The sequence below is a fragment of the Rhopalosiphum padi genome, chromosome 1 (genome assembly GCF_020882245.1).
Source record: "Rhopalosiphum padi isolate XX-2018 chromosome 1, ASM2088224v1, whole genome shotgun sequence".
NCBI classification, from domain to species: domain Eukaryota; kingdom Metazoa; phylum Arthropoda; class Insecta; order Hemiptera; family Aphididae; genus Rhopalosiphum; species Rhopalosiphum padi.
This window is the reverse complement of record NC_083597.1, coordinates 67,017,337-67,033,596: the sequence shown is the minus strand read 5'-3', so window position 1 is coordinate 67,033,596 and position 16,260 is coordinate 67,017,337. Positions and strand designations below refer to the sequence as shown.

Genomic DNA, 16,260 nt, shown 5'->3' with positions numbered 1-16,260 from the left:
AATAATAAAATAATAGTTCACAATAATTTTAACAGATATATCATATATATAAATATAATATTATTAGACATACCTATAATATTATTATGCTAATTAGTTATTGTAATTTACGTAATGCCGGAGTCAAGATAATAAATTAATAAAATTAAAAATAATATATTATATCTATAACTTTGTCATTAGTGACTAATGACTATGCTATAGGTATCCAACATATTAGGCTTCGTTCTTATGAGATTCTTATGTCTCGTGAGATCATATCTAAAATTTAACTTAATAGGTATATTATTTAAACAATGTTACATAGGGGTTAAGCAACAAGCAATGCGAAAACAGTCATTCCCATATAGTGATTTTCAATGGAAAAAAAAGGTGGGTATACAACATAAACATTTTTTTTTGTTAGGTATTTAATTTAAAATGTCAGTAATCCATATAATATTCCATTTCAATAGTACGGCGAGTATAGGGTTTGCAGATCCATATTGGCTAGTTTTTCATAATTAGACATAACTGTATAATTATGTAAACGTTACTAATGTATGAAGTACGAGTCATTAATACCAAGTACCAACTTACTAATTATAAATTTCTTCAGCTAATTATACATTTTAATATAAATATCTATTATTGGACAAATTTAAAATATTAAACTATTTCAATTCACATATACATCTGTTTTAGTTCATAAGTATCAAAATAATAAAAACAGAATAGGTAATTTCAAATAATAATTTTTATTTTAATTTAAAAGTTCAGTCAACATCTTTGATGGAGATACAAAACACAAAACCTTAAAACTTATACATTATCTAAAAGTTTATTTGAGTAAAGTTTCATATTCTAATTTAGGACGTCTCTTGAATTCAGGTTTGGTAATCATATATACCACTAGTAAACAGTAAAATACAAAAACAATTCCCAAAATATTTACAAGCACACCTTCTGCCGGAAACAGTTGGTATTTACTACTCCTGTAAAAATAGTAAATTTGTAGTAAACGTTTAATTGTGTTAAAAATAAATAATACCATTGATCATAAATAGTTTTTAATAATAATAATAATACATACAGAGAAAAAATTAGTTTTTCACAGAATCCTAGTACACTAGTTGCAATTGCTAAAGTGAAAATGGAAATGCCAAAAAATACGTGATAAGGTGCCAAAGTTTCTCTATGTTGGGCAGCTACTCCGGGATACAAGAAACACCAGAGTCCACTAATAAACTATAGAGTATCAAAAATATATAATTTTAATTATAAAATATTATACATTCCATAAATGATATATATATTACTATATTAGTTAGAGTGTTAGACTTACCTGGGATAGGAACATTAAAATAGTGATAACTCCCAACCAACTGTGTAAAGAATACAAATGAGGAATTTGGGGTACACTATATTGGTGTGAAACAAAAGCAGCAAATCCAGCAATTACGATAAGGATTAATATACAACCATGAATAACCGAATGTTGATTTTTTAATTTTTTTTTCGTATTATTCGGATATGTACGATAAAGAAGAATAGCTAAAATAATATAAATAAAACAGTAAAAATCATATTCAGGAATAATAACAATTTAGCATTTTAAATTAGGAATATAAAATATTTCTTACACCTATTTTGTTTATTCAAAATTCATGAACTTAATTTTATTTTATTATTTCAATATTTTTCATAAATTATAATAATCATTATTATGAAGTTATATCCTCCTCCTCCACAACACATGCATAGAAACATTTTATCATCATCAGATATCCCTCTAATTTGAATTTTGAAACGTTTTTTGCTAATAATTAGAGTGCTATGATATACTAATGAGTGAATTTGCGAGACTTATGTCGAAATTTTTTCTCTACATATTCTACTTGCAAACATTATATCGTATAATTCTGGGAAAATAAGTGAAATTTAAAAAAGTCATATTTTTGTTAGTATATATAGAACGAGTTTCCTGTTTTTTTAAATCTAAGCTAATCCGATTTTAAAATTCACATTTGGAGAGCTTATGATTAAATTTATTTATTATATAGAATTTTAGAATATTTTTAGTTATTATTTAAAAAAATACCCTCCTCCATTTCCAAGTCCTAGGAACGTGTATTATATCTCAATATAATAAATATTGACTCTCAATATATAAATTCTAAATTAATAATATTATATGATAATTATAGAAATTGTCAGTTTAACAGAAAAACGTGAAGAATATTTCACTGGTGACCAAAATAGTGTACTGGCCGAAAACGGACATTCCAGAATGGCCGAAAAGTGTCCTGCCCTTATATATTTCGGGTATATGGTAATCCAGGATTGTATTTACAACTTTTGAATGTAATTAATAACTGATATAATTATTTAGTTAAAGATATTAATTTGATTTTGGTGCAAAATAACAAAATATTTTAGACAATTACGTTTTATAAATTTTAATTTAACATTTTGTTGAAACTTACCATTTGCAAATAAATAAACGAATGCGATTGTCATCAATAATGGGTGCCAGTTGAATATTATTTTTGGTTCGGTAAAACTAAATCCTCCTCGATATTGAACAATATAATAGTATACATAATATATTAGTGTTAGTCCAATAATCTAAAATTTAAACTCATAAAAACTAATATAATATTTATCAAAAAAATGTATTAAAATATATTACCTGAAATAGTATGTAGAATTTTGTATATAAACCAATCCCACCAAACATTTTTTAATATTAATTAATTGTATTCTTCAAAATTATTCTGTAAACGTAGCTGCAATATTTTAATAAATACTAATAGTTTGTTACTTAGTTCATATTAATATAATACCATGTTATATATACTAATTTATATCTTTGAATCCATGCATTAATTTTATTAAAACCTGTTTAAAATGTATAGAATTAAAAATGAATATAAAATTTACCCGCGTTTCAGTATCCTAATCCTAGTGTATTGAACGCGTGTTAAATATTAACTGTTACCTAGTATTACTAGCTGAGTGCCTGAGTAGCAATGTAGTCATGTCGTTATAACATATATATATACAGCGTGATTCTTTAAACGTAAGACAATCGTTATTTAAAAGATTGTGGCCATTTGTTTGACAGGTAAGTAAACTACAAACATTGAAGAATTTATACACAAAGTGAATTAAAAAAAATATATATATTTAGTTTAGATGACCAAAAACATTTATAAATCATGACATTCTTTTTTTATAATTTATCTTAAAGATACATATTTATATTTAATAACCTACCGTGAGTCATATATTTTTACTTAATAACGTTTTAATTAGGTAAGTTAAATTTTTCTAATGTCTAATAAAAATGATAAAACATCTTTTTTTTTTTTATTATTAGTGACCTATGCCATATTTCAATCAACGATGAAGCAACATATTATCAGAAATGTCGGTACCGTGTACAGTAGTGTACTCAGATAATTTTTACTATTTAGAATTTATATTTATAGATACGATATTTAAACTTGAAATTATCTATAAATATAGATATAGATTTTGAAATATAATAAATTAAATAAATCAATTTAATCAAAAAATAGCTTAGCGTAAAAAATTCAGTTTTTCCTTAATTTTTTGTTTTTTTCTCGATTATTGCATAAACTATTAAGAAGTATAAATTTCGATCTTTTTAAAGTAGAAACTAGATCCAATTTTATATCGAAAACCATTCTCAAAGTTGAAATTCAAAATATTTTATCGATTACTTATCGCGTACATAAACGTCATAAACACACGCAAAAGACATACATCATTGTAAAATTAATGTACATTCATCAATCCGCTTAACATCTAAATCATAATTTAGTAACATAATATATATTCTTCATATTTCATAATATACATTAGACATTAGTTTAGTTTAAATCGTTAATACATATTAATAAATTTTAAATGATTTAAATGATCATGCACATCTACGTATAGATGGCCGTGATTTATATCATAGACAGCTGCAGTTATATATGTCAATTTTAAATTTATCTTGATATGGTAAAGATACGATAATTTTATCTAACTTAATTTAGTTATTGCACAAAACTGAAATCGTGCATTCCTTTTTCATCGTTTAACATAACTTCAACATAACGCAAATTATAACAATATACATAGACGAAAACATTTTTATTAACTACCATATTATATTATCAAAATGCCGCATAAATATGCTTAACCGGTTACTTATCCGTAAAAAGGTCAATAAGTAAATGCATACTGTAAAACGACTAAATTAAATTATTCAGATTTATACATAAAATACAGCAAAAACTATGAAGGTCCCATATAATTACAGCAAATAAAATCCGGTATATCAACTATATTAATATTCTAAAATAAGTGTCTTAGATCATTCACTAGATGAATAGCAAACTATTCAAGTTTTTGAGAATACTTTTTATTTTATTTAAAGATTAAAAATATTACAAAACAAAAAAGGTGGATAAATTAATATAACTTTGCTATACAATATAGGTATCGAGTATGAGTCACTGTTAAATGGATGTGTTAGATTTCAATTCAATAATATATAACAGTACAACATTGTACAGGAAATACGATTCTGATCGGAAATGGTCTATCAATCTTTTATATCACTAAGTACATTTCAACATTTTTTTTTTTTTATTGCTTTTAAAAATTTAGTTGTTTATAGTAAAATTCATAATATTGTATGTAAAAGTTTTAAGACACCATTAATAATGTTTTCTAAAGATTCTAAAATTTCTTATGCCTATAAATAACTCAAACAGAATCAAAATAATTTAGAAATTAATAATTATACTATAATATGAAGGAAATAATAAAATAAACATATGGTGACAATTTTAAGTATCTACAATTATTACTGGTTTTAGAATTACAACAAAATATCAAAATTCAATTAAAGAGAACTGGTTATTGTTTTATTAAGGATTTTAAACATTTATTAATATTGCATTGCAACTTTGTATCTTCGATTTTTTTTTATTGTAAAATGAATAGGCGTTCACACAAAACGCGCAGGGTGTGTCCAGTAACGCCCTGTGATATTTCATGGTATTTATATTTTTAAAGCGAATTTAAAAAATGATTAGGATAATTCACTGTGTGCACTCTATTTTGAAAGTCTGTATAAAGTTTAACGTAAAGACGTGTAGTGACTAGTATTATTTATTACAAATTGTTATGAGTTAATTGTAATTGTGTACTGAAAAACCAATAATTATTTAATGTTTTACTTGTGAGATTATCTATTGTTGATAACATTATTCATTTATTTTTATTTTTTATTGTATTTTAACTTCAATGTTAACTCACCATGGCTACTCTCTCAAAATGGTGTTTGATAATGTAAAACTTGTATTTTTCTATTATATATTATGTATATTAAAGCACATTAAGTTTAAAAAAGTTTAATAGTTTTAATATAAAGGGCTGTTAATAATATACGGGCACTATACCTGCTTTTGAAGTCTGCGCACACTTATAAGGAACTCTGTATTACATTTTCAAACTTTTTAATCAAGCTATTTATTTTTATCTACATTTATTGATACAGATGTTTATATGTTATAAATACTGCAGGTATCTCAAAAAGTGTCAAAGTATTGTACCATGTACTAACAATTTTTTACTTTTGGACTCTATAATATCAAATAAATCCATAAATCCAATTTATTAACTGAAACTACCCTAACATCGAAAATCGAAAAATTTTTACTGTCCCAATTCTCGAAAGATGACAAAAAAAAAGAAACACACTGAATAAATTAATTTATAAGTATTTAGATTCACCTATAGATGAGCCGTGGTTGACCAATGTATTATGATGTATCCAAATGTCACCTATTCTAATCATCAAAAATTAATAACATAATTTTAATTTGTAACTTAAATTAACTACTCGATCAAAAAAAAAAAAATAAAATTTTTAAAAAGAATTATTTATTAATATATTTTTTTTTTGTTATGACCAAGTAGTTTATATAAGAAAAATATTTTTAAAACCGTTTATAGTTTTTGCAATATTTGGCGTCTTGGCGAGTATTTTAAGTTAAAAAATCTCTCTCTGTATACTATATATATATTTATATAATATTTATGGATTAGGTTATTTAGGCCAATTTTAAAATAAAAAAATAAACCAAAAGTCGATAAGACTATTAACTATATATTATGAGTTATACTATTTAGGTTCATTACTTTATAAAGTAGGTACTTATTTATCTATGATTTATCAATAGGTAAAAAAAATGAACTAATATTTACAATAATAACTTATGTAATAATATATTTCACTAATTTATTACATACCGAATACTTTTATAATTAATTATTACAATTTATAGTTATATTATGCTACAAATATATAAGGTTATTATCTATAACTGTGTTATCTATTAAGGAATTAATCTAGTACTTTATTTTATTGATAATATAAGATTATTAATATTATTTGACATTTGTACCTGTTATATACTTATACTATTATAAATTATAATGAAGTATAAACTTTCATTATTTAAAATTGTTTTTTAATATGAGTTCAGCTAGTTTTGATCAAGAATTATTTATTCTTGAGATCCTAAGTAAACTCAATCTGGAATTTAGGTGAGTATTTTTTTATTACTCAAAGGTATTTTTGATTTTACTATGTAAGTAGGTATACAATTTTCTGTGGTTTCTACAAAATGTTTTCTAGAAAAAAAAAATAAAACATCATTATACAATTCAAACATTCATCGCTCCATTCTGAATCTAAAAAGAAATTATTTAAATAATTAAAAAACAGTGTTACAGAATTAAAATTAATATATAAGATAGATATAGATAGTAAATATATATTGTAACATTAGTAACTAGGAAACAAGAAAAAAAAATTAATAAAATATTTTCGCATCAAATTATTAATTATTTTAAAAATACATATTTTAAGTTTTATATAAAATTAAATAAATAATGGATAACGAAAACGAGAAATTTATGTTTATGTATGTGTTTTGTGTTTATAATATAAACCTATAATACCATGTTTATGTGTGTGTGTAGTGAATAAATCAACTTACCGTTGATTAGTTACTCAGTAATCGTGGTGAAAATAAAAGGATATGGTGAAATATTTTCTAAGGGTTATTTTTATTGAAAATTTCTAAGTTTAATTGAATTTACTTTAGTGTTTTACATAGGAAGTTGCCTATAAAAAAGTCATATAATTTTACATGTAAACTTAAGAAGGAGGTGATATTGAATCCCCATTTTCATCTAACTAATATTTATTGATAAAAAGAAAGCTTTTGATTCTATAGCTCAAAATATTATGTTTAAAAAAAACTTGAGTATTGTGGTATATGAGGAATATCACTAACTCTCTTTAAATCATGTTTTTCGAATAGAACTCAGGTGGTTAAAATAAAAAATGTTCTGAGTAATGAGATTGAAACTCTTTTTGGAGACCAACAAGGCACTGTATATTAGGGTGTATATTATTTTTGGATTATATTAATGGATTATTAAACCTCAACATTGATGGTAAAATTATTAGCTTCGCGGATGAGAGTTTTATTATTTAATGATAAATCCTTAGATAAAGTAATTGGCAAAACGAATGAAGAATTATCATTATTTAATCATTCGTTATATAATTACTCATTTCATAAATAGGTACCTTTGTCCCATTAAGTTATGTCTACGTAGCTGCAGTACTCCTATTGGCTATTATTTTTACTATTATTATTATATTGAAATATTGAATATTGGATATCAGAGCACGCAGTACCTCCCCACAAAAAAAAAGATTTATGTCTTCAAGACAGAAATTTTCCAAAGGCTAATACAATGAAGTTGAGTTACAATATGCTACAATACAAGTTATTAAAACTTGTTTTAGTTTACAATATTTCTAATGCATTTTACAATTGTTTTTTTTTTTTCATTGAACTTAAAAAAACATCAACAGCAAAGGTTATTAGTTTTTGTGTATGTTACATAATTAGTGGTTAGGTACTATAACTAAATTTATAATATTTATATGGTGTTATTTATATATAATTGTTACAAACAAAAATATTAAAGCTATCATTAACAGTAGGTTTACATTTTATTGTACAAGTTGGTCTTTCTTAGGAAGATAAATTGTTTGTATGTTCTTACATTTATATTTAGACATTTAGACATTTTCGTTTTCTTAGTATTTTCAATTTTACAATAAGTATAATATATGTTGATTACAATAATGATTAAATAGTTTGATAAATATCATATATTGGTTACTGGTTAGTAGTACCATCATTATTATTTTTTTATATTTATACAATAAAATGTGTGGTTAGCGAATAATATTATTAGAATACATGTGATTAGTATAACCATAGGCGTAACTAGTACTTTAAGTTAGGGGGGATAGATTAAATTGTTTTATAGCAAATATGTTTTAATTAGGTAGTTTATTATTTCTAATGGTGTTTACGACTGATTTGAATGATTATAATTATGTTTTATATTGTAGGCAAAAATAAAGTTAAAACTAATATGTAGAGCGTGGATTTGTAGTATGCATTTGCATATTTATTCTGGTTGATCAGTGCCGGCGCTAGGTATTGCGGGGCCCTGAACAAGGTATTAGCCATTAGGTATTCCAGAGTACCCCATTCTAATATTAGACATGTGTGATGATGTGATGTGTATGTGTAGTATAGAATAATACATTTATAGACTTATAATTTGTTAATTTAAATTGTAATTATGTAAAATGTCAATGTGATTCACGGTATTATGATGATAATTAAAAATTTCGGGGCCCTTTAACAAGAGCGGGGCCCTGGACATTTGTCCTCCCCTAGCGCCGGCACTGTGATTGGATCATATGATATGCTAAGTGAGCACAAAATTTGTTTCATGACATAACAATTTAAAAAAAGAAACTTTTTTAGTGCATATTTTGACATTTTTCTATTTTAAGGGCTTATTTTACAATTGTATAGCATATTTCATATTTTAGTGCATATTTCAATGTTTTTTGTTTTTATAGACATTTTTTAAATATGTAGTAGGTATTATAATATAATATTATAAAATGATTGTCATACAATGCAATACTCATTTAGGTAAGTTAATTTATTTTAGAATACATTTTTTATATAAATTGATTCCTATTTTTTTCTTATAGATTAAAACTACCTACAAAAAAAAGAAAAAAATTAAAAAAAGTAGATAAATATTTATAGTTGGGTTCGATAATTTTTTTGAATTATAAAAAAAAAATTTAGTTGTATTAATTAAATCTTTAAAAAATAAATTTTTTTTGCTAATCTTTTTTATGCATATTTTTTATTTTTCGCGCATATTTTAACATTTTAGTGCATATTATAGTTATACATATTTAGGGTATTTTAGCGCATATTTGGTTGGTTTTTAAATTTTTAATGCATATAAACCCGCGCTCTACTTATATGTTTATAAGCAAATAAATTTAGCCAAAAATTTCGGGGGGGGGGGGGGGCTGAAGCCCACCCAAGTCCCTCCTTTAGTTACGCCTATGAATATAACTATGTCATTGTATAATAAATTATGTGCTAAGTATAATAAAATTATTTTTTCTTATATATAATAAAATAAATAAATTAGTGAAATACAAATAAATCTTCAATAGTAAATTGTTAATATTATGAATAAATTTCATATTTTTTTCTATTTTTTGTTTCTCAGTTTTGCGATAGCCGTTAACCGCAGCGCACGCGGCTTATCTGTGCGCTAATGTGTTTAGGGTGAATCGTTCAGTTATTGAACACCCTCCAGCAATTGAACATCGCTAACAAATGTTTTAATTTTCAGAAAATTATGTATCTAATATGAAAAATTAACAGTTAATATTGTTACTTGTTAGTTATTATCAGTTCACACACTGGGCTTGAAATGTTCAAACACTAGCACGGTGTGTTCAATCACTGGGATTTTTTAACTATAAGTCTATAACTAATATGTTTAAGAGTAATTTGGTTTTATATTGGTTTCTTGATAATAATTTTAAAGTATTTTATTGGCATACCAATCTACCAGTTCAAATTGTAGAAGTATAAAATAAAAAGTCAATTACAATTACATTATAAAAGTAAACAAATCATAAAGTATTCGATCACTGGTCTGTTCACCTGTTTTTTTCTTTTCTTACTTAAATTTGGATTACTGTATGTCATGTTAATTAATTTTATTTTTCTGTTCGTACGGTTCTATAAAGTTTCATATTCACTTGCTTCACTGTAAGCAGTATAAGCATACAACACAAAATAGCTATTTTCGTCAACCACCTGGTGCATGTATATAATATACAATACTCTGTACCACGGTTATCTACTCTATAAATATTTTAGTATAAATAAATAAAACACATCATATTGTATTCAACTGCATTTATTTGACAGAATTTTCAATAAATCGGCTACATATAATATAGCCATATTGTAATATACCTCTGTTTAATTAATTTTTTATTCCAAACATTCCATCATACAATTCACAATTCAATTGCGTTCTAATATTATATTTATTGATAATATTATAATAATTAGGATACCATTACCAACTATACTTAGGACTCAACTGGTGAACTTAACGGTCAGCGTTCACCTTACGATAATCATTATAACCATATACTATAGTCACTCACTATACAGACATTTTTTATATGTGCTATTTGACTTATTTGAGATATAATTATATAAACTTATTAATACTGTGAATATTAAAATTTAAATAGTCTTAAATATTGAAGAAATATTTAACACAGCTATAGGAAGTGTATATATTACTATAATAATATTACGTTCTATTGTGATACTTCTTAAATCCGTATGAAAGTATATTATTGTAATTTCGAAATAAAGATTAACTTTATTATCGCTATTTTTGAAACTAATTGAAAAATGTTAATCTAAAGACATATGTTATAATGCAACGTATAGATAGGGTATATGATTAATATTATACTATAAATACTAAATAGCCACAGGCGTTATTGTCAAAACGTTATGTACCATACACATTTAAGTTCATTATAAATTTATACATTTTTGGACGGCGTAAAAGTATGCAATTTAGCTACACCATTGCACAATATTATTGAAAACAGATCGGCTTATTAACCAATTGGTTTATATTCACTCAATATCAATAATACTTCGAAATAGAGACTTGTTAGGAAGAATTTCTTACAATTTATAATTATGTATTAGAATTGTGATAAAATACATCGTATACACAAATGGATATGTAATTTTTCATAACGTTTATATAAATTGGAAAACATCCTCATCGATATTACTTACGTTTAGAAATATACAGAAATAAACATGACCGAAAGGTTATGTTTGCATTTTAAAAAATTTGACGCAACTCACAGTAGATGTATAGTAAATAAATTAACTCTACAATATAATGATAATAAAAAAAATTATTTTACACAAATTTTAATATTTTAATAATTAGGAAATAAGGCACCTAAGAATAAAATGTAATGGCCAAAGATCACAACGTATGAGTAAAAACAGACGATTACTGTTTATCCAAAGTTCTCAAAGTGATGAATGAAGTATGGCAACTTTCTGCCCTTATTTACTTCTTCGCACGCCGTCATAACGCTCTTTGTCAGCGGCCGTGGTCCGCAGCTAAACACTCCAATCTTGCTTACCTATAATACGATTATTATAAATATCATTAATATCGCCGTAGTTAAACAATCGGGCGTGATAAATCACAGTAATGGATAAAAGACTTACGTAGCTATGTTTCTTCTGAACAAATTTCAAAAATGATGACATGTCCGGTCTACCGAAATGATTTACCGCTTTCAGTCCAGTAAACATGCTCATTTTGCTCAGTCGTTGAAAGTGATTTTCACAAATATACTATTTTAAGAATAACACGAAAACCATAAAAATTCTATATTAGCAAACGTTGTGTGTTGTGTGATTGCTGCATAAAAGTTATGTATACATACCAACATGGTAGTTCGCAAATCAAACTTATGGAAGAATTGAGTAATGAATATATGTATTTCTAAAACATTAGTCACGTCTTTTTTCTCGACGTCTCGCAGCACGTCAATGAACCATTCAAAGTGTTTGTGCGAGGGGCATATCCATAAAAAGTATACCTAAAATCGAAAAATTAATAAATTTAATAAAACATTTTACAAATTATTGGAAAATTTAAGTGCTTCTACCAAGTACCAATAACAAAAAAATTGTACACACTTTTTTACAGGAAACTCCTGAGTAACGGTTTGTCGACGTACCGAATACCAAATCGTTTAGGATAGAAGCATATGGAGTAATACCTATACCTCCACCGACCATGACTGCCACTTCAAACTTATACCAGTCTTGATTTCCACCTCCGAATGGTCCTTCGAGACGTATCTGCACACGAGACAAAAAAAAAAAACAGAAATTAATTTTTAAATTTAACAATGTCCGTTGAACCAAATTTTTATAAAAATATTGTAATTTATAAATCCATCACGTTACCTTTGGCTGATGAAATTCGGGATTTATATTGCTCGGATCGAAGAAATTTCTCAACTTCCATGTCCAATGTCCTTGCGCCTTGATATGGCAGGACAAAAAGTTTTCATGTGGGGCCGAAGTCAACGTGAACGAATGATATTCCGTAGACTTCAGAGCAGTACAGTTCAAACGTATCCATTGGCCTGACAAGTACTTAAAGTTCGGTGGGCGATAGAACTTCACTTTGAGTACATCGGATGGTAGCAGTTCAGTTTCTAATATGTCCAAGGCCATATATTTAGTCCTCAGACTCACCACCTTATCCAAAATGAATATTATCCCAGGACCGATGAAGTATTTCCAGAATTTCGGTGGCCCGGTTATCCTGGCTAGCCCGTGTAATAACATGAGTACATACATTGCCACGTACAGACAGTGAGTGGACCAGAAGTACACATATGCTTTTTTTCGTATGATGGGATGCGCAAACGTAAATATGATGATCATTATCACGAACAAGCATACTCCGGTAACTCCTGAAAATAAATAGGTAATACACTATGAAGTTTCCGATTTATATTTCGATTCTGTCGATGACTAACACACTCCAATTGTGCTCACGTACCCGTAATTGTTTTAAAGAGCCAGAATGATATTCCTGGCTTATAGTCTGACGGAAAGTGTATTTCGGACGTCAAACAGTGGAGGTTTTCTAATGGCTGAGTAGATACGTGATAGAAATTTATTATGTGACCGACGGTGTGTATGATGGAAAAAAAGAATGCAGTGCACGCGATCACTTTGTGGAAAGGTATGTGAGAGTCCAGTGGTATATACTGTTGTATTGAAAAGTCTTTTAGCTTCGTCAGCAGATTTCTCGACATGGTGAGCAATAATAAACAATATCCGAATGACAAAGAGGCCGCGGACCCTCTTGTCAACGCTATGCCTACTCCCATTATGTGCCGGAGATCGGTGTGTTCGGCCAAAAATGAATAATCTGAAGAAAAAAAAGGTTTGTTAACAGTATATTAACATAGACGCAAAGTTATGTGTAATTAAAAATTAAATCAATTTTAAAATGATCAAAACGCTTACATATGAATTGGTGAACAAACAATGCAATAGTGATGACGTAGAAGACAAACAAATAAAATATATTTTGTCTGTTCTCTTCCAAATATGTGACAATGCAATCAATACGACTCTTGATTTTCCCTTTGTCGTCGTGGAGAGACGGATCCACATGAAAACTAGTCATTCTACAACAAAAAAATAAAACATATAAAATGTGCTGTGATTTTTTTTTATTTGGAAAAAAAAATGTTTATTATTATCTTTACCGCGCAACATTGGTCGAAGTGTCTAAGAAGTTTTGTTTTGCACCTTTGCAATCCAATCCAATTGCAACAAAATCACCTTTGTACTCTTTCATCATGAGTTTAAAGTCAGCATACGTCATAAAATCTTTATTCGACAATCCCACATTCTATGAAAATTGAGTTAAATTGATTATTTAAAAAAAAAATTAAAAATTAAATTGTTATTGTTATTATCAGTACTTGGAACATTCCATCAATCAGTTCAGTGACGTGAGCATCTGACAAACTAGTGGTCCGAGCGATCTCAACTAAGGATCTTAACATTTCGGAGAATTCTCCTTTGTCAATCACTCCATTTCGATCGTTGTCGCACATATCGAATATGATTCGAAGTTTGTCTTCAGTTTTACCTCGTGAAAAAAGAACAACAGTGTCTAAAAACTCCTACATATACAAATATTCAACTGTTAATAATATTGAAATCAATGTGCATAATTCACGTGCAATATTATAAATGAAATAATAGCTGCAATAATATTTATTTATTAATAGGTAGTATAAAATAGTAAGCATTCGATAGTAAACAGTGATCATTATTTTTTCATTAAAATAATACAGCGTATAATTTGAGTTTTAATCAAACTTTGAAAAGTTGAATGGTAATTCAATAAATGGATGAATAGGTTAATTTAAATAGTTAACTGTACATTTCACGTATTAATAAATTAGTGGTTAAAGCTTTATGTATCGAAGAGTTATTATATAATTAATAACTTATAGTTAAAAACTATTACGTTTAAGTCATTTTTATGAAAACAATATTGACTGTACCGACAAAACTAAATGAAAAACATTATTGAAATTGATTAAACAATATGGTCCATTACCTTTTATTATAGTCATAACTCATAATAATTATCGGTACATGGTTTAGTAAAATATTATATTTGAGCGTTTACTACTATAGACATGACACCAATAATATAAATCAAGATGTTCAAACCTGGAATGATATTCTCCCGTCGCTGTCTTTATCTACGATGTTGAACATCATTCTGACAAACACTGCGTCTGCTTTCATACCCAACGCAGATGCGAACTCAGCTTTCGATAATGAAGTCCTCATGACCACCTGAAAAGTAATAATAGTAAAAATTCAGTTATAATCAATTAACTGTCAACAAACAGAGTCGAAACACACGTTGTAAAATGCCGTGGTGAATATTGCCTCGGACTTCAGGGTTTTAGTCGTTATTGGTTATTTAACCTACCTTACATTATCGTATTCATATACTAATAATACCTATAATACTAATTCCAGAATTGTACACTTAATTGTTATTGTGAAGTAGACATATTATATTGAATACTTAAAGTTTTATAATTTTTGCCTAATGGAATAATGTATTGACAATATAATATACAATATTTTAACATATCAGTTTACAGCAGCTTATATAATATAAGTTTACTTTTTATAAAAATGATATAGAAGTTGTATACAAAAAGTATGGAATTCTGGACTTGGGTACTTTTTCGTAATATAGTTAAAAATATTTGATATTTACGTCTCCGTCTTCGTCGCCTCTTCTTCGGTCACCGGGTCGGAGTCCAAAAGTGAGCGCGTATGCTTCTCTGAAAAAGTGTTCTAGTCTTTTTTGTCTCCTCTCTCGCGTTTCGGCTTGGGCCAACAGGAAGTCTCTAGGTGCCTGTAATGTGACTAAGTGTTTTTTGTGCGAATTCAAAAATGCTTCGAACTTGTTGATGAACTTCCGCCTCTCGCCGACAGAGTCGAACTCAAGCACCAGATCGTGGTCTTTCGGCACTCTAATCAAGACCAACGGACGTTTTTTTTTGCTACCATCCACCTGTATATAATAAAATATTACATTATTTGCATTATGTAATGGGTTCGGAATCAAAAGCTGCTAATTTTTTTTTTTGAAAATTCATTTTTATTTTTTGTATATACAAATAGTTATTAATGCTGTATTATTCAAGATCACGAATAATAATTATGTATAGGGTCATTTTTAAAAATATTTTCGACAACTTAAAGATTTTAAATCAACACATAACACATTTCATATATTTGTTATTTAATTAGGATCAAATTATTAGTTCTTATTTCTTAAATTGTATTGTATTCTATTTTATTTACATAAAAAATGTATTATCTAGTGATCACCATAAATTGTTATATTGTAATAATTTTTTCAACCATACAACCACGCAATAATACAATATTCTTAATCATTGCGTATTTATCAACAAAATTAAAAATATTATAAATGAAAACACCTCTATGATATTTTGTGTTTCATATTACATCCTATTATTTTTAACCGAAATTTGTTTCCGGGAAACACATTTAATTAGAAATAAAAAATTTCCTAGCCTATGTATTTAAATTTACAAAAATACGTTTAATATTATCA

At 26.8% G+C, this 16,260-nt stretch overlaps 2 protein-coding genes across 3 annotated transcripts in view; both read right to left on the bottom strand.

The window, feature by feature from the left end:
* Positions 1-718: 718 nt before the first annotated feature.
* Positions 719-3,122, bottom strand: LOC132918122 (transmembrane ascorbate-dependent reductase CYB561-like). 2 transcript variants are annotated; one of them, XM_060979225.1, is made up of 6 exons: positions 2,923-3,122; positions 2,672-2,756; positions 2,466-2,607; positions 1,325-1,533; positions 1,073-1,227; positions 719-974 (listed from the first exon to the last, which is right to left on the bottom strand). In XM_060979225.1, the coding sequence occupies exons 2-6, from the start codon at positions 2,717-2,719 to the stop codon at positions 821-823; spliced, it is 708 nt and encodes a 235-aa protein (XP_060835208.1). In that variant the 5' UTR covers positions 2,720-2,756; positions 2,923-3,122; the 3' UTR covers positions 719-820. The 2 variants fall into 2 exon arrangements, with proteins under 2 accessions (XP_060835208.1, XP_060835206.1); XM_060979223.1 differs by having other exon boundaries at positions 2,672-2,768; positions 2,923-3,120.
* A 7,269-nt stretch (positions 3,123-10,391) lies between these two features.
* LOC132931714 (dual oxidase) overlaps positions 10,392-16,260 on the bottom strand; it is a 47,652-nt gene continuing 41,783 nt past the window's right edge. Inside the window, exons 12-22 of the mRNA XM_060997664.1 lie at positions 15,391-15,690; positions 14,826-14,954; positions 14,063-14,266; positions 13,844-13,989; positions 13,599-13,762; positions 13,126-13,500; positions 12,522-13,036; positions 12,249-12,413; positions 11,993-12,148; positions 11,772-11,900; positions 10,392-11,683 (exon numbers count right to left, since the gene is read on the bottom strand). Of these exons, the coding sequence (XP_060853647.1) occupies positions 11,555-11,683; positions 11,772-11,900; positions 11,993-12,148; positions 12,249-12,413; positions 12,522-13,036; positions 13,126-13,500; positions 13,599-13,762; positions 13,844-13,989; positions 14,063-14,266; positions 14,826-14,954; positions 15,391-15,690 (2,412 nt within the window). The 3' untranslated portion in view covers positions 10,392-11,554. The remainder of the gene's footprint in view (positions 11,684-11,771; positions 11,901-11,992; positions 12,149-12,248; positions 12,414-12,521; positions 13,037-13,125; positions 13,501-13,598; positions 13,763-13,843; positions 13,990-14,062; positions 14,267-14,825; positions 14,955-15,390; positions 15,691-16,260) is intronic.

Excerpts from the sequence above, each read along its gene's own strand:
- LOC132918122 (XM_060979225.1), bottom strand. The coding sequence starts at position 2,719 with ATGTTTGGTGGGATTGGTTTATATACAAAATTCTACATACTATTTCAG. Across the intron at positions 2,608-2,671 it reads AATTCTACATACTATTTCAG|ATTATTGGACTAACACTAAT; the intron begins GTAATATATTTT and ends TTTAAATTTTAG. Across the intron at positions 1,534-2,465 it reads CGTTTATTTATTTGCAAATG|CTATTCTTCTTTATCGTACA; the intron begins GTAAGTTTCAAC and ends ATATTATTTTAG.